Here is a 19447-nt window from a genome sequence, read left to right on the forward strand (position 1 = left end):
TCAAAGTATAATCAGCCACATGCAATTACCAATCTCAGTAAAGAATCTTACAGGCAAGCGTGATCATAACAGGATAGAATTTCACATTTGGTTGGTTAATGAGAAACTTGGATATGAAGCTAGAGTCCTAAATTTAAATAAAGACAATTTAAAAAATGGAATAAAGACCACTGTCTACAGGTGATTTGGCAAATAGGTTAAAAACGTAAAATGACAGATAAGCAGCAGCTCGCATTAGATGAGATTTCAGGCCAGTCAATAAAAGGAGCATTCCATCAAGAAAGAAAAACTCTATGAGAAGACGCACCATCTGTGGCTAACTAAGGAAACTGGATCGTATTATACTGAAAGAAAACATGTATAATGTTACAAAGATAATTAGGATCTTTTTCAGAAATCAGCAAAGGATGACTTTAAAAAGAAGAGCCAACTAGCCAGAAATAAAACAAATATTAAGCTTCTACAATTACATAAAAATAAAAAGTAGCTAAGAGTGTGTTCTTCCTTCAGACTATGAAATTGGAGAATGAAGAAAATGGATCAGATTTTGAACAAGTAGGTTATACTTGTCTCCACCATAAAAGAACAGAAAATGTACTTAATATCTGTCATGAATGCTTGAATCTATTACTCAGGAATTAGTAGCAGGACATCTCAGAAAATCGTAACACTATTAGGCATGGTTCCTTGAAAGGGAAATTGTGTTTGACAATTTTATTAGAGTTCTTTGAGGATCCAACATGTAGGGTGGATAAAAGAGAGTGAGTAAATGCGAGGTGATGCATTTTGGAAGGTCGAATTTGAAAGCTGAGTACAGGATTAAGGATAGGATTCTTGGCAGTGTGGTGGAACAGAGAGATCTTGGTGTGCAGATACATAGATCCCTTAAAATGGCCACCCAAGTGGACAGGGTTGTTAAGAATGCATATGGTGTTTTGGCTTTCATTAACAGGGGGATTGAGTTTAAGAGTCGTGAGATCTTGTTGCAGCTCTATAAAACTTTGGTTAGACCGCACTTGGAATACTGCGTCCAGTTCTGGTCGCCCTATTATAGGAAAGACGTGGATGCTTTGGAGAGGGTTCAGAGGAGGTTTACCAGGATGCTGCCTGGACTGGAGGGCTTATCTTATGAAGAGAGGTTGACTGAGCTCGGTCTCTTTTCATTGGAGAAAGGGGTGAGGAGAGGGGACCTAATTGAGGTATACAAGATAATGAGAGGCATAGAGTTGATAGCCAGAGACTATTTCCCAGGGCAGAAATGGCTAGCACGAGGGGTCATAGTTTTAAGCTGGTTGGTGGAAAGTATAGAGGGGATGTCAGAGGCGGGTTCTATACACAGAGAGTTGTGAGAGCATGGAATGCGTTGCCAGCAGCAGTTGTGGAAGCAAGGTCATTGGGGTCATTTAAGAGACTGCTGGGCATGCATATGGTCACAGAAATTTGAGGGTGCATACATGAGGATCAATGGTTGGCACAACATTGTGGGCTGAAGGGCCTGTTCTGTGCTGTACTGTTCTATGTTCTATATGCGACTGAAGAGCTCACTAGGTGGATTCCTGGGAGAATGGGTTGTCTTATGTGGAATGGTTGAGCCTACATGCATTGCAGTTTAGAAGAACAGAAGGTGATCTTTAGGAAACATACAGATTCTGCAGGTACTTGGTAATTTGGTGGCAGAATGCTTCCCCTCATGGGGGCAGTTTCAATATAAAATTCTCACATTTAAGATGTAGATGAGGAGCAAGTTCTGTTCTCAGAGAGCTGTTTCTAACCAAAATAGTAACTGAGGCTAGCATATTGAATATAGTCAAGGATGAATGAAACAGATTTTTGATCTATAAGGAAGCTGAAGTTATAGATAGTAGACAGTCAAGTGGAGCTAAGGCCAAGATTTCACTGAATTTAGGAACGGCCAGATTTAAAAGTAAATGGTCTATTCTCGTCAATATTTCTTATGTTCTTATATTCTCCCGGGATTTTCATAAACTTTATCAAATCAAAGTTTGACATAAAAAAGCAGAGCATCGCGATGTAGAAAGATTGAAAGTCAAGGGAGGGCTACAGAGATGGAAAGGAGTGACACCCATCTTGAAGACATTTGGAAAAGGATGGGCATTTCAAAAATTGAGGCTTTGCCATACAGGAACAAGTGTATGTCAGTGTGCATTAAGTTAATGGGCAAACAAGAAAGTTAAATGTGAAAGTTTGGAGAAGAAACATGAGCAGTTAGTCCATATGTGTTCTCTGGGAATTGGCTGGCACGACCCTCAATACGATGTTTCCCAGTTCTCAGCAAAACCATACGCAGATGGAGCTTTACTAAAGTTAGTTCCTTATCGACAAAGACAGAATCACTAATGGTGGTCAAATCTACTGATGCTTATGAATGGTCCTGGCCACTTCTTTTTATGGCACATTCATCACATGGCAGTGAGAGTCGACTTCCCCCAGCTGCTACTGATATTTCTCAGTGGTTAGCACTGCTGCCTCACAGCACCAGGAATCCAAGTTTGAATCTACCCTTGGATGAAAGTGTGTGTGGAGTTTGCACATTTTCCCCACGTCTGCGTGGGTTTCTACCGGGTATTCCGGTTTCCTCCCACAGTCCAAGCATGTGCAGGTTAGGATGGACTGGCCATGCTAAATTGCCCAATATCCAGGGATGTGCAGGGTAGGTGGGTTAGCCATGAGGAAATGCATGGACACAGAGAATGCATAGGGGCATGCGTTTGGGTGGAATGCTCTTCGGAGATTTGGTGTGAACTCATTGGACCAAATGGCCTGTTGCCACACTGTGGAGGAGTTATACGATATGATTCAATAATATCAAGCAGACTCCGGAGATCCTCAAACAGCGAAGATAATTCTGAAGGAGCCCCATGTTTCACTTTAGATCATTTGTCAATATTTCTCCTGGTCTGCTGCATCCTGCACAGTCTTGCCATTATAATAGAACTACCCTCACGACCAGACATACATGGGAGCAGCTAAGGAGAAGGACACAACTAATGCATCCCCTTTCCCATTATTTTCTATCAATGATTGGCTTGCTCGTTGGGTAAGTCATTAAATGCAACCCTAATCACTATTTCAATATCAGCTCCACACCTTACCTTCCATCTGTTGCTGATCATCACAACATCCTCTTGGGCCACAATAATGAAACAGAAGTCAACACACACACACGCATTATGAAACAATGTCGACATACGCATCATCAATATTTCCTATCAAAGTCAAGTGATCCTCTGTTTGCTTGCCCTTAGTTCCTGGCTTCAGAGTCTTGGCCTGGCCTTCGACTGCTTTGCAGTGCTATACCAGTGGACTTAACATGGAAAGCTGCTGACTTTCAACAAAAGGCTGCAGACAGACATGCTTGCACACCTCTAGCTCCAAAAGGCTCAACTGAGAGGATTGGCATGATTGGTAGCAAACTGAGCTGCCTAACTAACTGGCAATAGTAAAGGCACTTGACAAACGAGCATGGAAGGAGGACTAGTGCCGTTGTTCTGCGACAGGGCAGCAAAATAAGTAGTCAAATGGAGCAACTGCCAGTATTCCCAAGTATGAGGACAGCAGATTGAGCCTGCAGGGCAGCAAGCGGTATTTGCATTGCAATTAGCCAAACCTGCATGACTTCTCTCAGATAATAAAATGTGAGGCTGGATGAACACAGCAGGCCAAGCAGCATCTCAGGAGCACAAAAGCTGACGTTTCGGGCCTAGACCCTTCATCAGAGAGGTCTCTGATGAAGGGTCTAGGCCCGAAACGTCAGCTTTTGTGCTCCTGAGATGCTGCTTGGCCTGCTGTGTTCATCCAGCCTCACATTTTATTATCTTGGAATCTCCAGCATCTGCAGTTCCCATTATCTCTGACTTCTCTCAGATTTGACTTCAGCACTCAGATGCTGTGTCTTCTGCTTGTGCTGTTATGAAACATGAGCAGTTAGTCCATATGTGTTCTCTGGGAATTGGCTGGCACGACCCTCAATACGATGTTTCCCAGTTCTCAGCAAAACCATATGCAGATGGATGGCAGATACCTCCATGTTAATTTACGAGACCAGCAAGTTTTCCAGCATTCAGGCAATGCACCAAGACTTGTGTGTGAATATCTATCAGCCTTTTCCCAAACCTGTGTCACTGCAGTTGCAACCACATCAGAAGCCTTGGCAGCAGAGCTCATGTGTGACTTTGCAAGGTAGATGTGAGAGTGGGTGTAGTGCAATGTTTCTCATGATATGGTTGTCAGGCTGATATAATTGCCTACACGATTTGCAGTGTTGCTAAGGGTGAGAGGGTGAGGTGAAGCTATAAATAAGTGAGATAAGCAATGGTTGATATAAACCACTTGTAGGAGAATAAAAATGGTTTTGATGAATGAAACAGTGCAAGAAATTGATGGCTCTATTCTAAGGAAATGGTAATTAACAATTAATTTACTTACCATGACCACTTGTGAGAAGTCATTAAACATCTTCTTTCACGACATCATGGTCCTTAATACTACACTGCAAAGACTGAAAGAACAGATCTCTATCCTCTACTGATTCAGGCAAAATCTCTGGATGAATTCTTATGCATGTGGTTAGCAAACTTCTCTCTTCTTGTCCACCTCATACGCCAAGACTTTTGGTGCTATGTCAGAACGTCTAGGAGTCTACTCTCTGTCCTTTTGCATCACATTTACTCTCTTGCTGGTCAAATTGTCCACAGCCACTTCAGGCAACTGCTGCAATTCTAAGTTATAAGTAATAAACTGAGGCTGGATAAGCTGAGACTTTTTCCACTTGAGCGTAGGAGGTTGAGAGATGACCTTACAGAGGTTTATACAATCGTGAGGGGTATAGATAAGGTGAGTGTCAGGTGCCGTTTCTCTAGGTTGGGGAATTTTCAAGATCAGGTGACACATTTTTAAAGTGAGAGGAGAAAGGTTTTACAAAAAGAGATGAAGTGCAATTTTTTATTTTACTTAGAGAATGGTTCATGTGTGGAATGAATTTCCAGAGAAAGTGATAGATCTGGGTACAATTACAACGTCGGGAAGGGTATGGGTCAAGCGCAGGCAGGCGGGACTAGTTCTGTTTGGGATTATGGTTGGCATGGACTGGTTGGACCGAAGGGTCTGTTTCCATACTCTATGACTAGAATCATCAGAGTTTTATTACATTAATGGAGGGTGATAGATAGGATGTCGAATAGGTCATAATGGGGCTGTTTAAAACTGTCACATATTCAACAATTTCCGGTTCTGATGAGAGACTATTGATCTGAAATATTAAGCATTTTTCTTTATCGATGCTGCCTGAATGTTGCCAGCATTTTTTGCTTTATTACCACACTTACTTTAGCAAGTGATGTGCCACCGTCTTGTGAGCGATGAGTCGTCCATTGTACATCTGCTTGGAGGCCCATTCCATTATTGTACTATGCATTCGATACTGTACAGTCAGCATTCTCACCACCTGTTCACCAAATCTCTGGATTAGCCGCTCCATCAAACTGAGTGATAGGCCATTAGCTGCAGCTCTGTCGGAAATGTTGAAAGAACAGTTAATTGCAAATGAAACCCAAATATTCAATTAAGGGCAGAGCACAACTTACAAATTAGCGTCACAATAATTGCTGATCATCTGCAAAACTAGTTATACACAAGGGAAATGACTAGACTCCACTACCATGCAACGTTAATTTCTTTTGCTAAATATTGCATATTCGATGGAGTACTTCCATTTAGCTTGCCATCTAGAATTACCCTGTAACATGAAGTTTCTGCTGCTACAAGGTGACAATGTGAACCCTAGCATCAGTATTCAGACATGGAAATAAAGTTTTATTTACAAGATAATCAAACAAATTGTTTGTTAAACTAAAAAGCTCTGTGCAAAACATTAAGATTAAACTTCCTGAGAAAGATCCTCATCCTCCAGCCAGCACAAGCTTCACTGAAAAAGTATACCATGATTACTGGAGTGCAGCACAGACACTTACTTCCCCAGACAATGCTAAACTTTTGATGCTAATCTCTTATACTAGAGAAGGATAGATGACCTGCTCCTCGACCTCTGCTTGCACTTCTTCTAAACCAGGAAGTCCAGAAATGAGGCCTACTCTTTGAATTCAATCTTAAAGCATAAATGTGCTAGAATGATCAGAACTTACTGCCCATCCCTAATTGCCCTCAAGGAGGTGATAGTGGGTCATACTGTGGAACGTCTGCAAACTCAGCTTGGTGAAAGTACTCACATCATACTGTTACATAGGAAATTCCAACATTTTGACGCAGCTATAAAGGGACATACTTCCAAGTTGGGATGATGGGTAAATCAGAGGAGAATGGAAGTGATCAGTTTACTCACGTACCTCCAGCCTTTATACTTCTTGATCGTACAGATTGCTGGTGGGTGGAGTTCAAGATGATTAAAGCCTCTCAACATTTCTTGTGCCCTTTTGACAAGGGACCCAATATTCACTCAGTATTTCACTATATTGTGTGGACAGAAACCTCATTCTATCACAGCAATAAAATCTTCTGCTTCAAAGTATTTGTTGTAAACCCTTTCCTAACAGTAATGACTCATGTTGGGTTAAGGATCTACAGACACCTGCGGTGCCTCATCCATAAAATCACAGAAAATTCAGTGTACAGGAAGAGGTTATTTGGCTCACCTTCACTGTTTCAGCTCTCTGCAACTGCAGCTGACCTACCTCCACACCCCTTGCCTTTTTCCTGTGGTCCAAGATATTTTTCTCCCTTCTGATAATTGTCCGATTCTCTTTTGAAAGCCACAATTAGTTTTGCCTCCATCACATGCTCAGGCACTTAATTCAGATTCTAACCACTTGGCACATATATACAAAAGAAATTCTCATGTCACTGTTGCATCTTTAGCCTATCCGGCTGATCAGTCTCTAAGTGGTGGGCTGTACGGCTTGTAGGGAAACCATAACCAAATCTGTCACATGCACATTCCAGCAAAGAAATCAAGAGTTTCTCCAACTGCACCCAGGAATGCCAAGGATATCTGAAGGGCATTTATCTCAAGAGGTGGCTAACTAAGTGGCCTGTTTGCTGTATGGGCGTGAACAGGCAGTTCGTTGCACGCTATTGTTCCTTTTGTTAGCACCCTCACTGACATTTTATTGTTTTACTTTTTAAATTAATCACTTTTGGCTTGGAGCTGTGAACTGAAGGTGGCTTCTGAACTGTGCGCTGCAGCTTGTTTACAAACAGGGAGAACAATCATTAGGTTTATGAGGCTTGAAAGTTCATTGCAGCTTGACTCGTTAAAAAGTACTCCATAGACAATTTGACTCCAGAGATGCATTACACTCAAACGGATGGCAGATATTTACTGGGACCTTGTCTGTCTGGTATACAGAAGCCAAAATTTGAACTCATTTTTGGATTCTGTTTGGGGTAAAAAGATTTGTGTTGGTGAATGCTACAGAACATTCCTAGGTTATCCTCTAATTATCAACTTAGTTATAAGAGTAAAATGAATATTTCTCAGAGCTTACTGGAAGATATATGCATGCATCAGTGTTGACATAAATTAAGCAAGATATAATCCTATGTACCAGTGACAATTCAGATCATGGAGTCTGTTTAAATAAACTGGCGGTTCTGATTTTTGATCCATCCCTTAACTTTCTCTCTGTCTTCATGTCAGAGTGGGGACTAGAATTAAATAGGCTTGTCCATAAATCATAGACATTAACTAGATTACCTTGTGGTTTGACTTCACTGTGAATAAGTTACTGTATTATTAATAAATTGTTAAATATTTTGTTTACACTAGAAACCTGGTGTTGGTTATTCACAAAGTCTGGTACTGGTTGTTCAAAAAGTCTGGTTAGTAACTATTGGGGTCAATTAAGACAGTCATTAACTATTTTAGTTTTACTGTGTTGTGAATACTGAGATAGGAAGGCTGATTTGATTTAGGGACTGTCTCCATGTTATAAAACATTCTATCTCTGATCTCCTTCAGGCTTATAAGTCTCCAAGTCATCTGTGCTCCGCCAGTACCTCCTTTGCAGCCCGCTTTTAATTCCTCCACCATCAGTGGCTACATCCTCAAATGCCAAAGCTCTGAAATTCCCCCCTTAAACCCCTCCATCTTTTTTTAAAAATTCATTTGTGGGATGTGGGCATATCTGGTTGGGCCCAGCATTTATTGCCTGCCCCTTGTTTCCCTTCAGAAGGTGACCTTTAGCTGTCTTCATGAACTGTTGCAATCCACCTGCTGTGGGTTGACCCATGATGTCATTAGGGAACGAATTCCACTCTCACCTCACTTTTCCTTGAAGGCACCTCTTAAAACGTGCCTCCTTAACCAAGATTTTGACAATCTGCTGTAATATCTCCCTGTGATGCTCAATATCAAATTTAGTTTGATGACATTTGGCACATTTTACTCAAGTTGAACATGTTACACAAGTATAATTTGTTATTGCAACAAAAGTTCACTTAAATGCAAGCAAGCAGGCCCAAACATTTTCTGAACAAAAACTGAAGAATTGCGTTTGCTGGATTTCCGAAACAAACACAAAAATTACTGGAGAAACTGAGCCGATCTTCCTGCATGAGTCCTGGAGAAGGGTCACCACATGTGAAACACTGACACTTCTTTCTCTTCACAGATGCTGCCAGACATGCTGAGTTTCTCCAGCACCTTTTGTTTTTGTCTGCAAAGTTTTTCTGGTTTGTTGCATTTATCACATAAGCTGTGCAAATTCACATTTTTCCAAGTATTTGGACGTTGCTTCTCTCAGAGAAGCACTAGTAAAGCTTTCAGGAGGGTACAATGTAATTATGGCAGTGATTTCCTGATTTCCCAGTTTAACTGTTCGTGTAAATGTTAGAAATTGATATCTAAGTGGCCCTTTGTAAAAGTGTGTGCTGACAGCTTCACCATAAGTTCTACCATGATACCAGGGCAATTTTCAAGTCTGTATTACCAACCCGTACCCTGCTGGCCTATATCACTCATATCCACAGTGACAACTAAACTCACTAAACTATCAGAGGATCCAGAATTTAAAATTGTGTTTCGTTAGTCTCTAACCTAAGCAACTGCAGCATATGCTAAAAATATGACGACCAAGAACCATAATCAGTCAAATAATATTCATAAGAAAGCAGGAAACAGCAGATGCTGAAAGCCTAAAATAAATAACAGAAGGCATGGAAGAACCAAGCAAACTAAGCAGCATCCATATAGACCAAAAAAAACAAAGTTATCATATTAGGTCAGTAATCTGACATCAGCAGTAACAGACTGCTTGTTATTCCAAAACGTGAAACTTCAGGAAGTGAGGTGGATTCTTAAATGAATATCTCTCATCTGTATTCACAAGAGAAAGACATTGAAGCTGGATATTTCAGTTGAGATGGTGAGGTTCTACAGTGTCTTAAGATTAGTAAGGAGGTGGTACTATATGTCATGGCAGCTACAAAGATGCATAAATTCCCCCAGGCTTGATGAGTTATATCTAAGGCTACAATGGGAGACAAGGAAGGAAATTGCTAGGGCTCTGATGAACCTATTTGATACTTTGCTAGTCAAGGGTGAAGTGCCAGATGACTGAAAGATTTCTTATGTAGTTCATTTGATCAAGAAGTGCAGCAAGGACAGGCCAGATAATTACATATAAGTTAGTCCATGTGAGTGGTTGGGAAATTTTTTAGAAAAAAACCTGACGGACAGGATTAATCAATACTTGGAAAGACAGGGATTGATCAGGGATAGTCAACGTGGATTTGTTGGAAGGAGATCCTGTCTGATTAGTTGAATTCAGTTTTTTTAAGGTGCCTAATTATTATTGATGGAGGTCATGCAGTTGACATGCTTACATAGACTTCACTAAGGCATCTGACAAGGTCTCGAATGAAAGACTGGTTCAAAATGTAGGAGCCCATGGGATCCAAGACAAGTCAGAAACTGGGTCCAAAAGTGGCTTCCTAACGGGAGACAAAGGGTAATAGTGAAGGGTTGTTTTTGTGATTGAAAGTCAATCCTACAGTGCTGGGATCAGCGATCAGTGCTGGGATCGTTGCTAGTTTATGTACCTCAACAATGTGAATGTGAATGGTGAAGAAATAAATCAGTAAAGATGCAGATGACATGAAATTGGTCATGTTTTTGACAGTGAGGATGATGGTCACAGGCTACAGTCTAATATTGATCAGCTATCAAATTGGGCAGACCAATGGCAGATGGAATTTAATCCCAATAAGTGCAAGGTGATGCATTTTGGGAGGTCTAATAAGGGAAGGATATATACAATGAATGGTAGGTCCCGAGGGAACACTGAGCAACAAAAGGACCTTGGCATACAAGTCTACAGATCTCTGAAGATGTCAGCACAGGCAGATAGGGTGATGAAGGCAGCACATTGTCTTCATTAGCTGCAACAGAGAATACAGGATCGGGAAATCTTGGTGCAACTTTACGGAGCTTTGGTTTCAGAGTTAGCATACAGTGTGCAATCCTTTTCACCACTCTATCAGAAGGACATGACTGCACTGGAGGGGGTGCAGAGGAGATTCACCAGGGTGTTGACGGAGATGGAAAGTCTTAGTTATGAGGAGAGTTGAGAGGGAATGATGAAAATATTTAGCAGGTCAAGCAGAATTTGTGGCAAAAGAATCAGAATTAATATTTTAGGTTGACGACCTTTTAGCAGGCTTCCGATGAAAGGTCACCAACCCAAAATGTCAAATCTATTTCTCTTTCTATAGATGCTGCCTGGCCTGCTAAGTATTTTCATTATACACTACCTTTATGACAAGCATTGAGAGTTGTGGTTTGTTAACCTTTGGTTCAGACTTCCAGCATCCATAGTATTTTGCTTTTGTATTAGGTCCCATGCTTGCCTTTGGCCTGTGCTGAGTCACTTCACCAAATCTAAGTGGGATAGCTATCAGTGGCCTTAAAAACTGAAATTAACAAAAATGCATGAAATATGGCAACATCAGGAAAACAAACTGACAAAACATAAATGCAACATCATAATGTGAGGTTTCTGGTTTCTGATCTACCATGATGGCATATTTGTTAGGGCAGCTAAAAACAACCTCTAGTTGACGATTCTATGTTTTTGTTTAAAAAAGTGACCATTTTTGGATTCAATGCAATGCACTGCACAGTTGCCGATATAGGCAATAAGAAAAAAACATTAATACATATTGTACAACCTTTCTATTGCATTGGTTTAGAGGCTGTGTAAAGCAATCCGGAAGTTAGCAACAGTATCTTTTGAATGCTACTACCTTCATTAGGATCAGAAAATGATACAGAACAGGAGGAAACCATTGAGTACATCATGCTGTTTAAAAGTTTAAATTTAATTAGTTCCATTATTTTGCTCAAGCCCCATAGTCCTGCAGATCTTTTACTCTTAAGTATTTACCTACTTCTCTACTGAAGGAGGCTATTAAATTTGTTTCCACCATCTTTCAAAACAGTGCTTCCTATATATCAGTCATTGCCTCTAGTTCTTTTGCCAATTATCTTAAATCTGCATTATCTGGTTCCCGAATCTTGTATCACTGGAATCACTTAATCCTTACATACTCTTACCAAACCACTTCATGAAATCTTTCATTATTCATCTTGTATGCTTAAGAAGATCAATTACAGTTTCCATTGCCTCTCTACCTGACTTCAGTCTTTCATCCTTAGTACAATTTGTGTAAGAAATAACAAGGTGTACAGCTGGATGAACACAGTAAGCCAAGCAGCATCAGAGGAGCAGGAAAGCTGACATTTCGGGTCGAGGCCTTTCTTCAGAAAAATCTATTTTTTACAATTTGCGTAACTCTTCTTTGTATCAGTCTAAGATGCGGACACCATCCTAAAGAACTCAGTCAAGTTAGTCAAAGTAAATTTGCATTTAACAAGTGGGTTTCATTCTTTACCTCAGTTTTCCAAGTGCTAATCAATTTTGCCCCAGATTAATATCTCTAAAAATGCACTGATGTGAAGAATGATAGGCTCCCACTTCTATTCTAAGATGGCTCCAGTGAGTGCCAACTGTCTACACTTTTCACTGTACTCAGGTACATATGATAATAAAATCTAGTCTAATCTTATCTACCTTTGCCTTGCCTATTTACCCCAGTTGAGAACAGATTCCATTTATAAACTGATTGTATGCAAGTTGGATCACAATAAAGGACAATGTGAAGCAGCCATTCATCGATACAGGAACTGTACACGTCAGATACTTAAAATTGCACCTCTGTATAGGATCACGTTTGTAAATACGAGCATCGTAAGTCGTATGTTTGTAGATTGGGGATCCCCTGTAAATGCTATTATATTCTGGTCACATATGAAAATACTTTTATGACCCAAATGGTAACCTCAAACCTCAATGACAATAATAATAATTAATTCTCACTTCCTGAGGTGTAATATTGAGTAATTTTTATAGATACTGCTCATCATTCTACATAAACCACATTACAATTTCAAAACTCCAGTGCATTTCCCTCTTTAATGGGAAATATTGTTCCCTTGAGCACAGAAACTGCAAAAAAAACCAGTTATGTTGCTTACAGTGGAATTTGTCATTGAGATAAATCCATACACTGTAGGTTCTGGTAATGCTGACGGACTTCCAACTACTCTTTCGCAAGTGAATTTTTATTTTTATTCATGACCACCAAGAGCTTAATTGAGTTGCAGGGGTCACATTCTTGTAAATAACTGGAGCGGTGCTGGTCTAGAATGACAATTACCTACAACTTAGCAAATAGGGCTGTAAACATGTATGGGACACATCAAATGATGAACGAAAATTCTACAAACATACAGGACTTCCTCCTCACTTGTTTTTGGGGAATGGAAATACAAGCACATTGAATACATGGAAGTAATAGTGCCTGCGGAATCTACTCTTTCCAATAGTAACCAAGTTTCCAATCACGTAATAAACATTACAATCATTAAGCCTTTAATGTGGGTATATTCACGGATCAGACTGTACTAACCCTGTATTGTCTGCTTGCACTATCCTCCTTACTAATGACAACATGTCAACTTTGATACAGCAAAGTACCTGAAGGCACTTCCCAAGGGCACAATCAAAATAAAATTTGACACTGAGTCAAATAAAGGAGTCTCAGAATATTTAACTAAACGTTTAGTCAAAGAAGTGGGGTATTTGTTGCATGCTGACTACCATAGGTCTCAGCCAAACAAAGCTTTAATCACAACACTGCAAGGCCTGCGACAAGGTTCTGTATGACAGACTGCTTAGTAAAGTTAGATCACATGGGATTCAGGGTGAGCTTGCCAATTGGATACAAAATTGGCTTGACGGTAGTAGACAGAGCAGGGTGGTGAAGAGTTGTTTTTTTGGACTGAAGGCCTGTGGCAAGTGATGTTTTGCAGGTGCTGGTACTGGGTTCACTGTTGTTTGGCATTTTCAATATATGGTTTGGATGAGAATATAGGAAGCATGGTACTAAGTTTGTGGATAACACCAAATGTGGTGGTAAGTGGACTGTGAAGAAGGTTATCTAAAAGAGTACAACAGGATCAGCTGGACCAAAGAGTGGCAGATGGAGTATAATTTAGACAAGTGTGAAATATTGCACTTTAGTATGACAAACCAGCGCATGGCTTACACAGTCAATGGTATGTAGAATAGAGAAGTTCAAATGCATAGTTCCTTGAAAGTAGCGTCACAATTAGACAGGGTGGTGAAGGAGGTATTTGGCATGCTTGCATTCTTGGTCAGAGCACTGGGTATAGGTGTTGGGACATCACATTGTGGACGTGCAGGACTTTTGTGAGGCAACTTTTGGAGTAGTGCACACAGTTCTGATCACCCTGCTATAGGAAGGACATTATTAATTTGAAAACGGTGCAGAAAAGATTTACAAGGATGTTACCAAGAACTGGTGAGTCTGAGTTATAGGGAGAGGCTGGATAGGAGTGGCCTTATACACGTTTATAAAATCATGGGCTCATAGATAAGGTGAATAGCATTAACACTTTCCCTAGTGTAGGGGAGTTTAATACTAGATAGCATAGGTTTAAGGTGAGAGGAAAAATTTAAAGCGATCTGATGGGCAGCTTTTTCCCCACAAGTGGTAGATGCAGTTACATGTACACCATTTAAAAGACATTTGGACAGGTACATGAGAAGAAAAGGTTTAGAGGGATATGGCTCAAATGTAGGTAAATGTGACTAGTTTAATTTGGGAAACCTGGTCAGCATGGAGGAGATGGGTCTCATTCTATGCTGTATGAGTTTATAACTGTGAGAGCTCACAGAGAACCTTCACGAAATTTAGCTGCTCTGAAATTTGTAATTATCCTCCAAATACTCCATGATGAGATGCCATCTGTGATCCTCATCAACAGAACCACCACAAACCCTACCACATGAGGCTGTGTTCTTATACAAACTCTCTTCTCCCATTTCCTCACTGTAAAGCTGCAACTGAGTGTCAGCAAATTACCTACCAGGATGAAGATAACTACAGGACTGATGAAAAACTGTTTAACTGTCATCAATCTAAAGTCAAAATGATTCCAACCACAGTGTTACAGCTTCAGTATGTAGATGGTGTTCATATATGCGTCCTCATTCAGACATTGTCCCTCTCTCAGAAACATATGGCCTTTTGCCAAACGCCCAGAAAATCAAGATCCTGTGCCACATAGCACCCATAATACAACATCTCCCTTCCATTCCATCAATTAAGGCAACAGTGAGATCCTGGAGTATACTGACCGCGTTCTGCACTTTGTGAGTCTCTGCCCAATGAAGGCAGACATAGACAATAAAATTCAACATGGCATTCAAAGTGCATCTCAGCCTTCGGCCGAATGAGGAAGAAGGTATTTGAGGGCCAGGATCTCAATCTTATGACTAAAGACCTGGGCACCAGTGATCCCCGAGTTCTTGTATGCTTCAGTGGCATGAGCAACATGTCAGGAATCTAAAAGCACTGAAGGAGCATCACTAGTTGTGCTTTTGTCAGATTATTCTCATGTGGTCAAAAGAAGGGCCCAATAACAACATTCTTACCCAATCAATCAGCTCAGCATCTTGGTTCTAAACACTCAAAACCAACTCCATTGGATAAATGTTGTTCACACACCTGACACCAGGTCCCTAAGGCAATAGCTTTACTCAGACTTCGGCTGTGGCAGGAGGCCTCCATAAGGATCCTTAGGATGTTTCCAAAGCACCTCCACTGACTAACGGACGCGACTAATTAAAATAGAGAAAGATTATTCAGAAGGCACCAAACACATCAAGAGACACGCCGATACAAGGTCAAAGCAGGGAGAAATGCAAAATCCCTAACGTTCCATCTCTCCAACCCTTCAAGCCTCACCAAACCAAACCCATCAAACCAGACAGCAAGCAAGTCATTCTTGGTCCCGAGGACTGCCCAAGAAGAAGAAGCAAGTAAGGTGGAGAGACTTAAATGACAAAAGAGATGAGGTGAGAGTAACTGCCCTTCAAAGCATTAGAGTAAGTGTGACTACAAGATCATGCTGTAAACTTTAAATCAAAGAGAAATCTCTTTACTAGCTGAGTCTAGCCTAGTACAAAGGAAGACAAGAATTGGGTTTTGAAGATCAATAATCATAGCCCCGAGGCATTGCTGCCAATGTTCTTCATGGTAGTGTCCTACATTCCAAACTACCTGTACTATCACACTGTCTCTATTAGAATGTTGAGTTGCATTCACAACTGCTCAGATGCTGAAATTGTCCAAGTGCATGTGCAATCAGACCTGGGCAACATCCCAGGCTTGTGCTAAAAGTAGCAAGAAACATAGATGCTAGGTAACCATTTTTGATGAGCAACAAGAGACTAGAGCAAGTTGAGATGCTCAAATGTAAGAAAAAGCACCAGAGAAGTATTTTTGGCTTTATTCATTCACGGGACTAGAGCATCATTGGCTAGGCAGCATTTATTGCCCACTCCCTAATTGCCCAGAGGGCAGTTCAGAACCAAACACATTATAGTGGATCTAAAGTCATACGTAGGCCAGGCCAGGTAAGGATGGCAGTTTCCTTCTAGAAAGGACATTAGTGGACAAGATGGGTTTTTCCGACAATCAACAATCGATTCACAGCCATCATTAGATTCTTAATTCCAGATATTTATTGAATTCCAGTTCAACATGGGCTGTGGCAGGATTCAAATCCAGGTCCCCAGAACTTAGTCTGGTCTCTGGAACAAAAGTCTAGCGTAAATACCACCAGGCCATCGCCTCCCCTAAAGTAGGGAGTCAGGCCCAGGTGTGATTCAGTGATTAATACAACATCACCACGACAATCTCGTCAGGGAAAATGGTGGAAGATAAAACCAGATTGAAGACTTCATCAAGGGGAAAGGTGTCATCATTCTTCAGCCAAATACACAATAAGGCTGATGTAGATGTATTTATCCACAATAAATTCATGCATGGCAATGGGCCTGGTAAATGAACATTGTAGGAGAGAGAATATGAGAACTAATCTGTTGGCAGGGTACACAAGGTCAACAATGGGATGGATAATTGGTCGAAAAGGAGTCTGATAAGATTAGATCCATCAGCACACCAGACTTGAGGGCTGATGACAGAAAGTACAGTGAGCCTATTGGAGGAGTTGCTCATAAGCCAGTGCTGAGCGCCTCAATGAGCAATGTGGAGGATTCTAGAAGTAGCACAGATGGTAGCTTATCCATTGAATTTCCTACCAAATACCTCTGTGGATGCATTTTTGGCATATAGACCACAGTGATTCAAGAAAACAGTTCAATATCACTTCCTCCAGAGTAACAAATACTGGTCTTGCCAGTATAAAGCCGCATACAAACAAAAAACCAGGAGACTTGGGGACAGAATTCTAGAATAAAGGAAACTAAAAAGATGGCAGTTAACTGTACAGCAATTAAAATTTGAGAGCGAGCGCTCAGAATTGGAGAAATTCAGAGATCTGGGAGGGTTGTACGGCTGCAGGAAACTACAGAGCTCGGGAGGATGAAGGCGGGGTAAGGATTTGGAAGCGAGGATGAAAACTTTAAAATCAAGGCATCCTAAACCACGACTAAAAGGTCAGTAAAGTTGACACAGGTGAACAGCACAGTTACGGGTCAGGCAGAGTTTTGAGTAACTTCAAATTCATAAGGATAGCACTGGACTTGTTCTTCTCTAATAAGGGCATGGAAAGGGATTTCAGCATCATATAAATTGAGGCAGAGCCAGAAACTTGAGTTGTTACAGAAGCAGAAGTATGCAGTATTGGGAAAAGTGCAAACATGTGATCAGATGCTCACCCATCAACTATGATGCTAACTGCATATGCAATCTGAATCAGTAACAAGACAGTAACCAGAAAGAGGGATGGGATTAGTAAACCAGGAGCCAAGTTAGTGACAGGGACCAAAAATAATGGATTCAGTCTTCCTCACGTTTAATTGGAGAAAATGATGTAACAATAAAGCTGACTTTATAATGGTTACAGAGGAATGGTGGTAGAATTGAGTCCCAAAAGGCTAATTTCACTGTTGTAAACTCAATATAAACCTCCTTTCCATTGGGATTGCTGCTGGCTGTGTATCACCCAAGTGTTGACAACAACCATCACTAGCATCTTAAAGACGGAAGTAAATACTGGTAATGGACACAGCCTACTCTGCCTGACTGTGACTATTAAATTGTGACATTCGCATCACAGCCTCCTCCTTTGGACAATACACTTGTGCGAGCAAGGTCATGCCTCACAAACTTGATGGAGTGTTTTGTGGCAGCGATAAATATGGTTGACGAGGGCACAGCAGTGGATGTCGTCTACATGGACTTTAGCAAGCCCTTTGACAAGGTCCCTCACGGCAAGCTGATACAGAGCATCTTACAACTTCAGCGGACTTACTTGTGAGAAATGATGACTGGAGGAAGTTGTTTGTGGTCTCCAGCCAGGATGCATTTTGGAGCTTTCATTAATGGTATCCAACAACTTGCTTCCAGTGCCTGTGCACATTCATCAATCACCACGAGATCAAAATACTCATCTGACAGGAGTTTTAATGGACCATCATTAGAGGCACCTAGAAATTACAAAGGTCGGGGAGCAAAAGTAAAACACCAGTGTATGTGCTACGTGGAGAAATTAATCTAATCAGACAACTGGTTTACTTTACAACAATACGATTTCAATTCCATTATATCACAAACTTGATCCTTATTATCTCTGAATTCATGGTCAGAGATTGACAAATAATGTTGAATCTTTATATGCAATATGGACATCTTTGGTGGATAAAATCATGTTACTGTTGTCATGATGTTTCTGTTAATAGATCACTGCCCATCAGTTTTTATGCTCAATTTTTATATACTGTCCCCAGTGGTCCAAATTGAAAGTGGCCTGATTTGATTCTGGATGAATAACCTCCAGTCTGCAGAATTTATTAAGAGGATAGAGGGCAACAATGCCTTGCACTGTTCATGGCACATTAAAAAGAATGCTTTGCAAAAAGACCCATAAAAACAAATGTCAAGATAAAAGATAGGACCTGGGCACAAACTCTAAACCTACAATTCAATGCAGTATTGACCACATTCTGTGCTGTCTAAGGTGCCATTTTTCAGAATAATTATCCATAATGCAATTGTCGGGTGCATACATGCAAATGAGAAAACAGAAGTTCTTCTTTTACTCAAGTAAATTCTGTCTTTGTTCCTTATAAGGTCTACCTGTATTAGTTGCCAACACAACATTGGCTTTTTTTAGTATTTGGACGATAGCTGCCTCCTCCCTTGTTCTCAGCTCCTTCCTCAAAGTCTTGATTTCACCACGAAAATGCATCTTCTCTCCCCTCTCCTGTGTCTTTTTCAATTTTGCCTTTGAATAAAAGGAAAATTTTGCTATTTTTAATAAACATATTGATAGATTAACATAAAACTTGCAGCAAGTTTTGCAGCACTGCCCTAGGGAGTGTTGCCAAATAAAAAGACCCAGGAGTGCAGGTCCATACGTCCGTGAAAGTGGAGGTGCAGGGAGAGAGTGTGGTGAATAAGACATTTGACATGCTTGCCTTCATTGGTCAGTGCATTGAGTACAGGAGTCTGGACATCATGTTGCAGCTGTACAGTGTTTCAGAACATACATTCAATTGTGGTCACCCTGCTATAAGAAAGATGTTGTTAAACTTGAAAGGGTGAAGAAAAGATTTACAAGGATGTTGCCGGGATTGGAGGGCTTTTGCTATAGGGAAGAGGCTGAATGAGCTGGGATTTTTTAACTCCTCGTGTGTCAGAGGTTGATAGGTGGCCTAATAGGTTTTTAAAATCATGAGGGACATGGATGGGGTGAATAGCCAAGGTCTTTTTCCCAAGGTGGGGAGTCCATAACAAGAGGGCATGAGTTTAAGGTGAGAGGGGAAAGGATTTAAAAGAGACCTGAGGGGCAATATTTTCA

The 19447-nt window shown here is 40.7% G+C and overlaps 1 protein-coding gene across 2 annotated transcripts in view; it reads right to left on the reverse strand.

The window, feature by feature from the left end:
* Positions 1 to 19447, reverse strand: part of ighmbp2 (immunoglobulin mu DNA binding protein 2) — a 64000-nt gene that overhangs the window by 19031 nt on the left and 25522 nt on the right. For both annotated transcript variants that reach the window (XM_048546137.2, XM_048546138.2), the window contains 3 exons: positions 18724 to 18871; positions 17900 to 18074; positions 5346 to 5528 (listed from right to left, as the gene is read on the reverse strand). In XM_048546137.2, the coding sequence (XP_048402094.2) occupies positions 5346 to 5528; positions 17900 to 18074; positions 18724 to 18871 (506 nt within the window). The remainder of the gene's footprint in view (positions 1 to 5345; positions 5529 to 17899; positions 18075 to 18723; positions 18872 to 19447) is intronic.

This window comes from Stegostoma tigrinum, chromosome 17 (assembly GCF_030684315.1).
Source record: "Stegostoma tigrinum isolate sSteTig4 chromosome 17, sSteTig4.hap1, whole genome shotgun sequence".
In the NCBI taxonomy this organism is placed as follows: domain Eukaryota; kingdom Metazoa; phylum Chordata; class Chondrichthyes; order Orectolobiformes; family Stegostomatidae; genus Stegostoma; species Stegostoma tigrinum.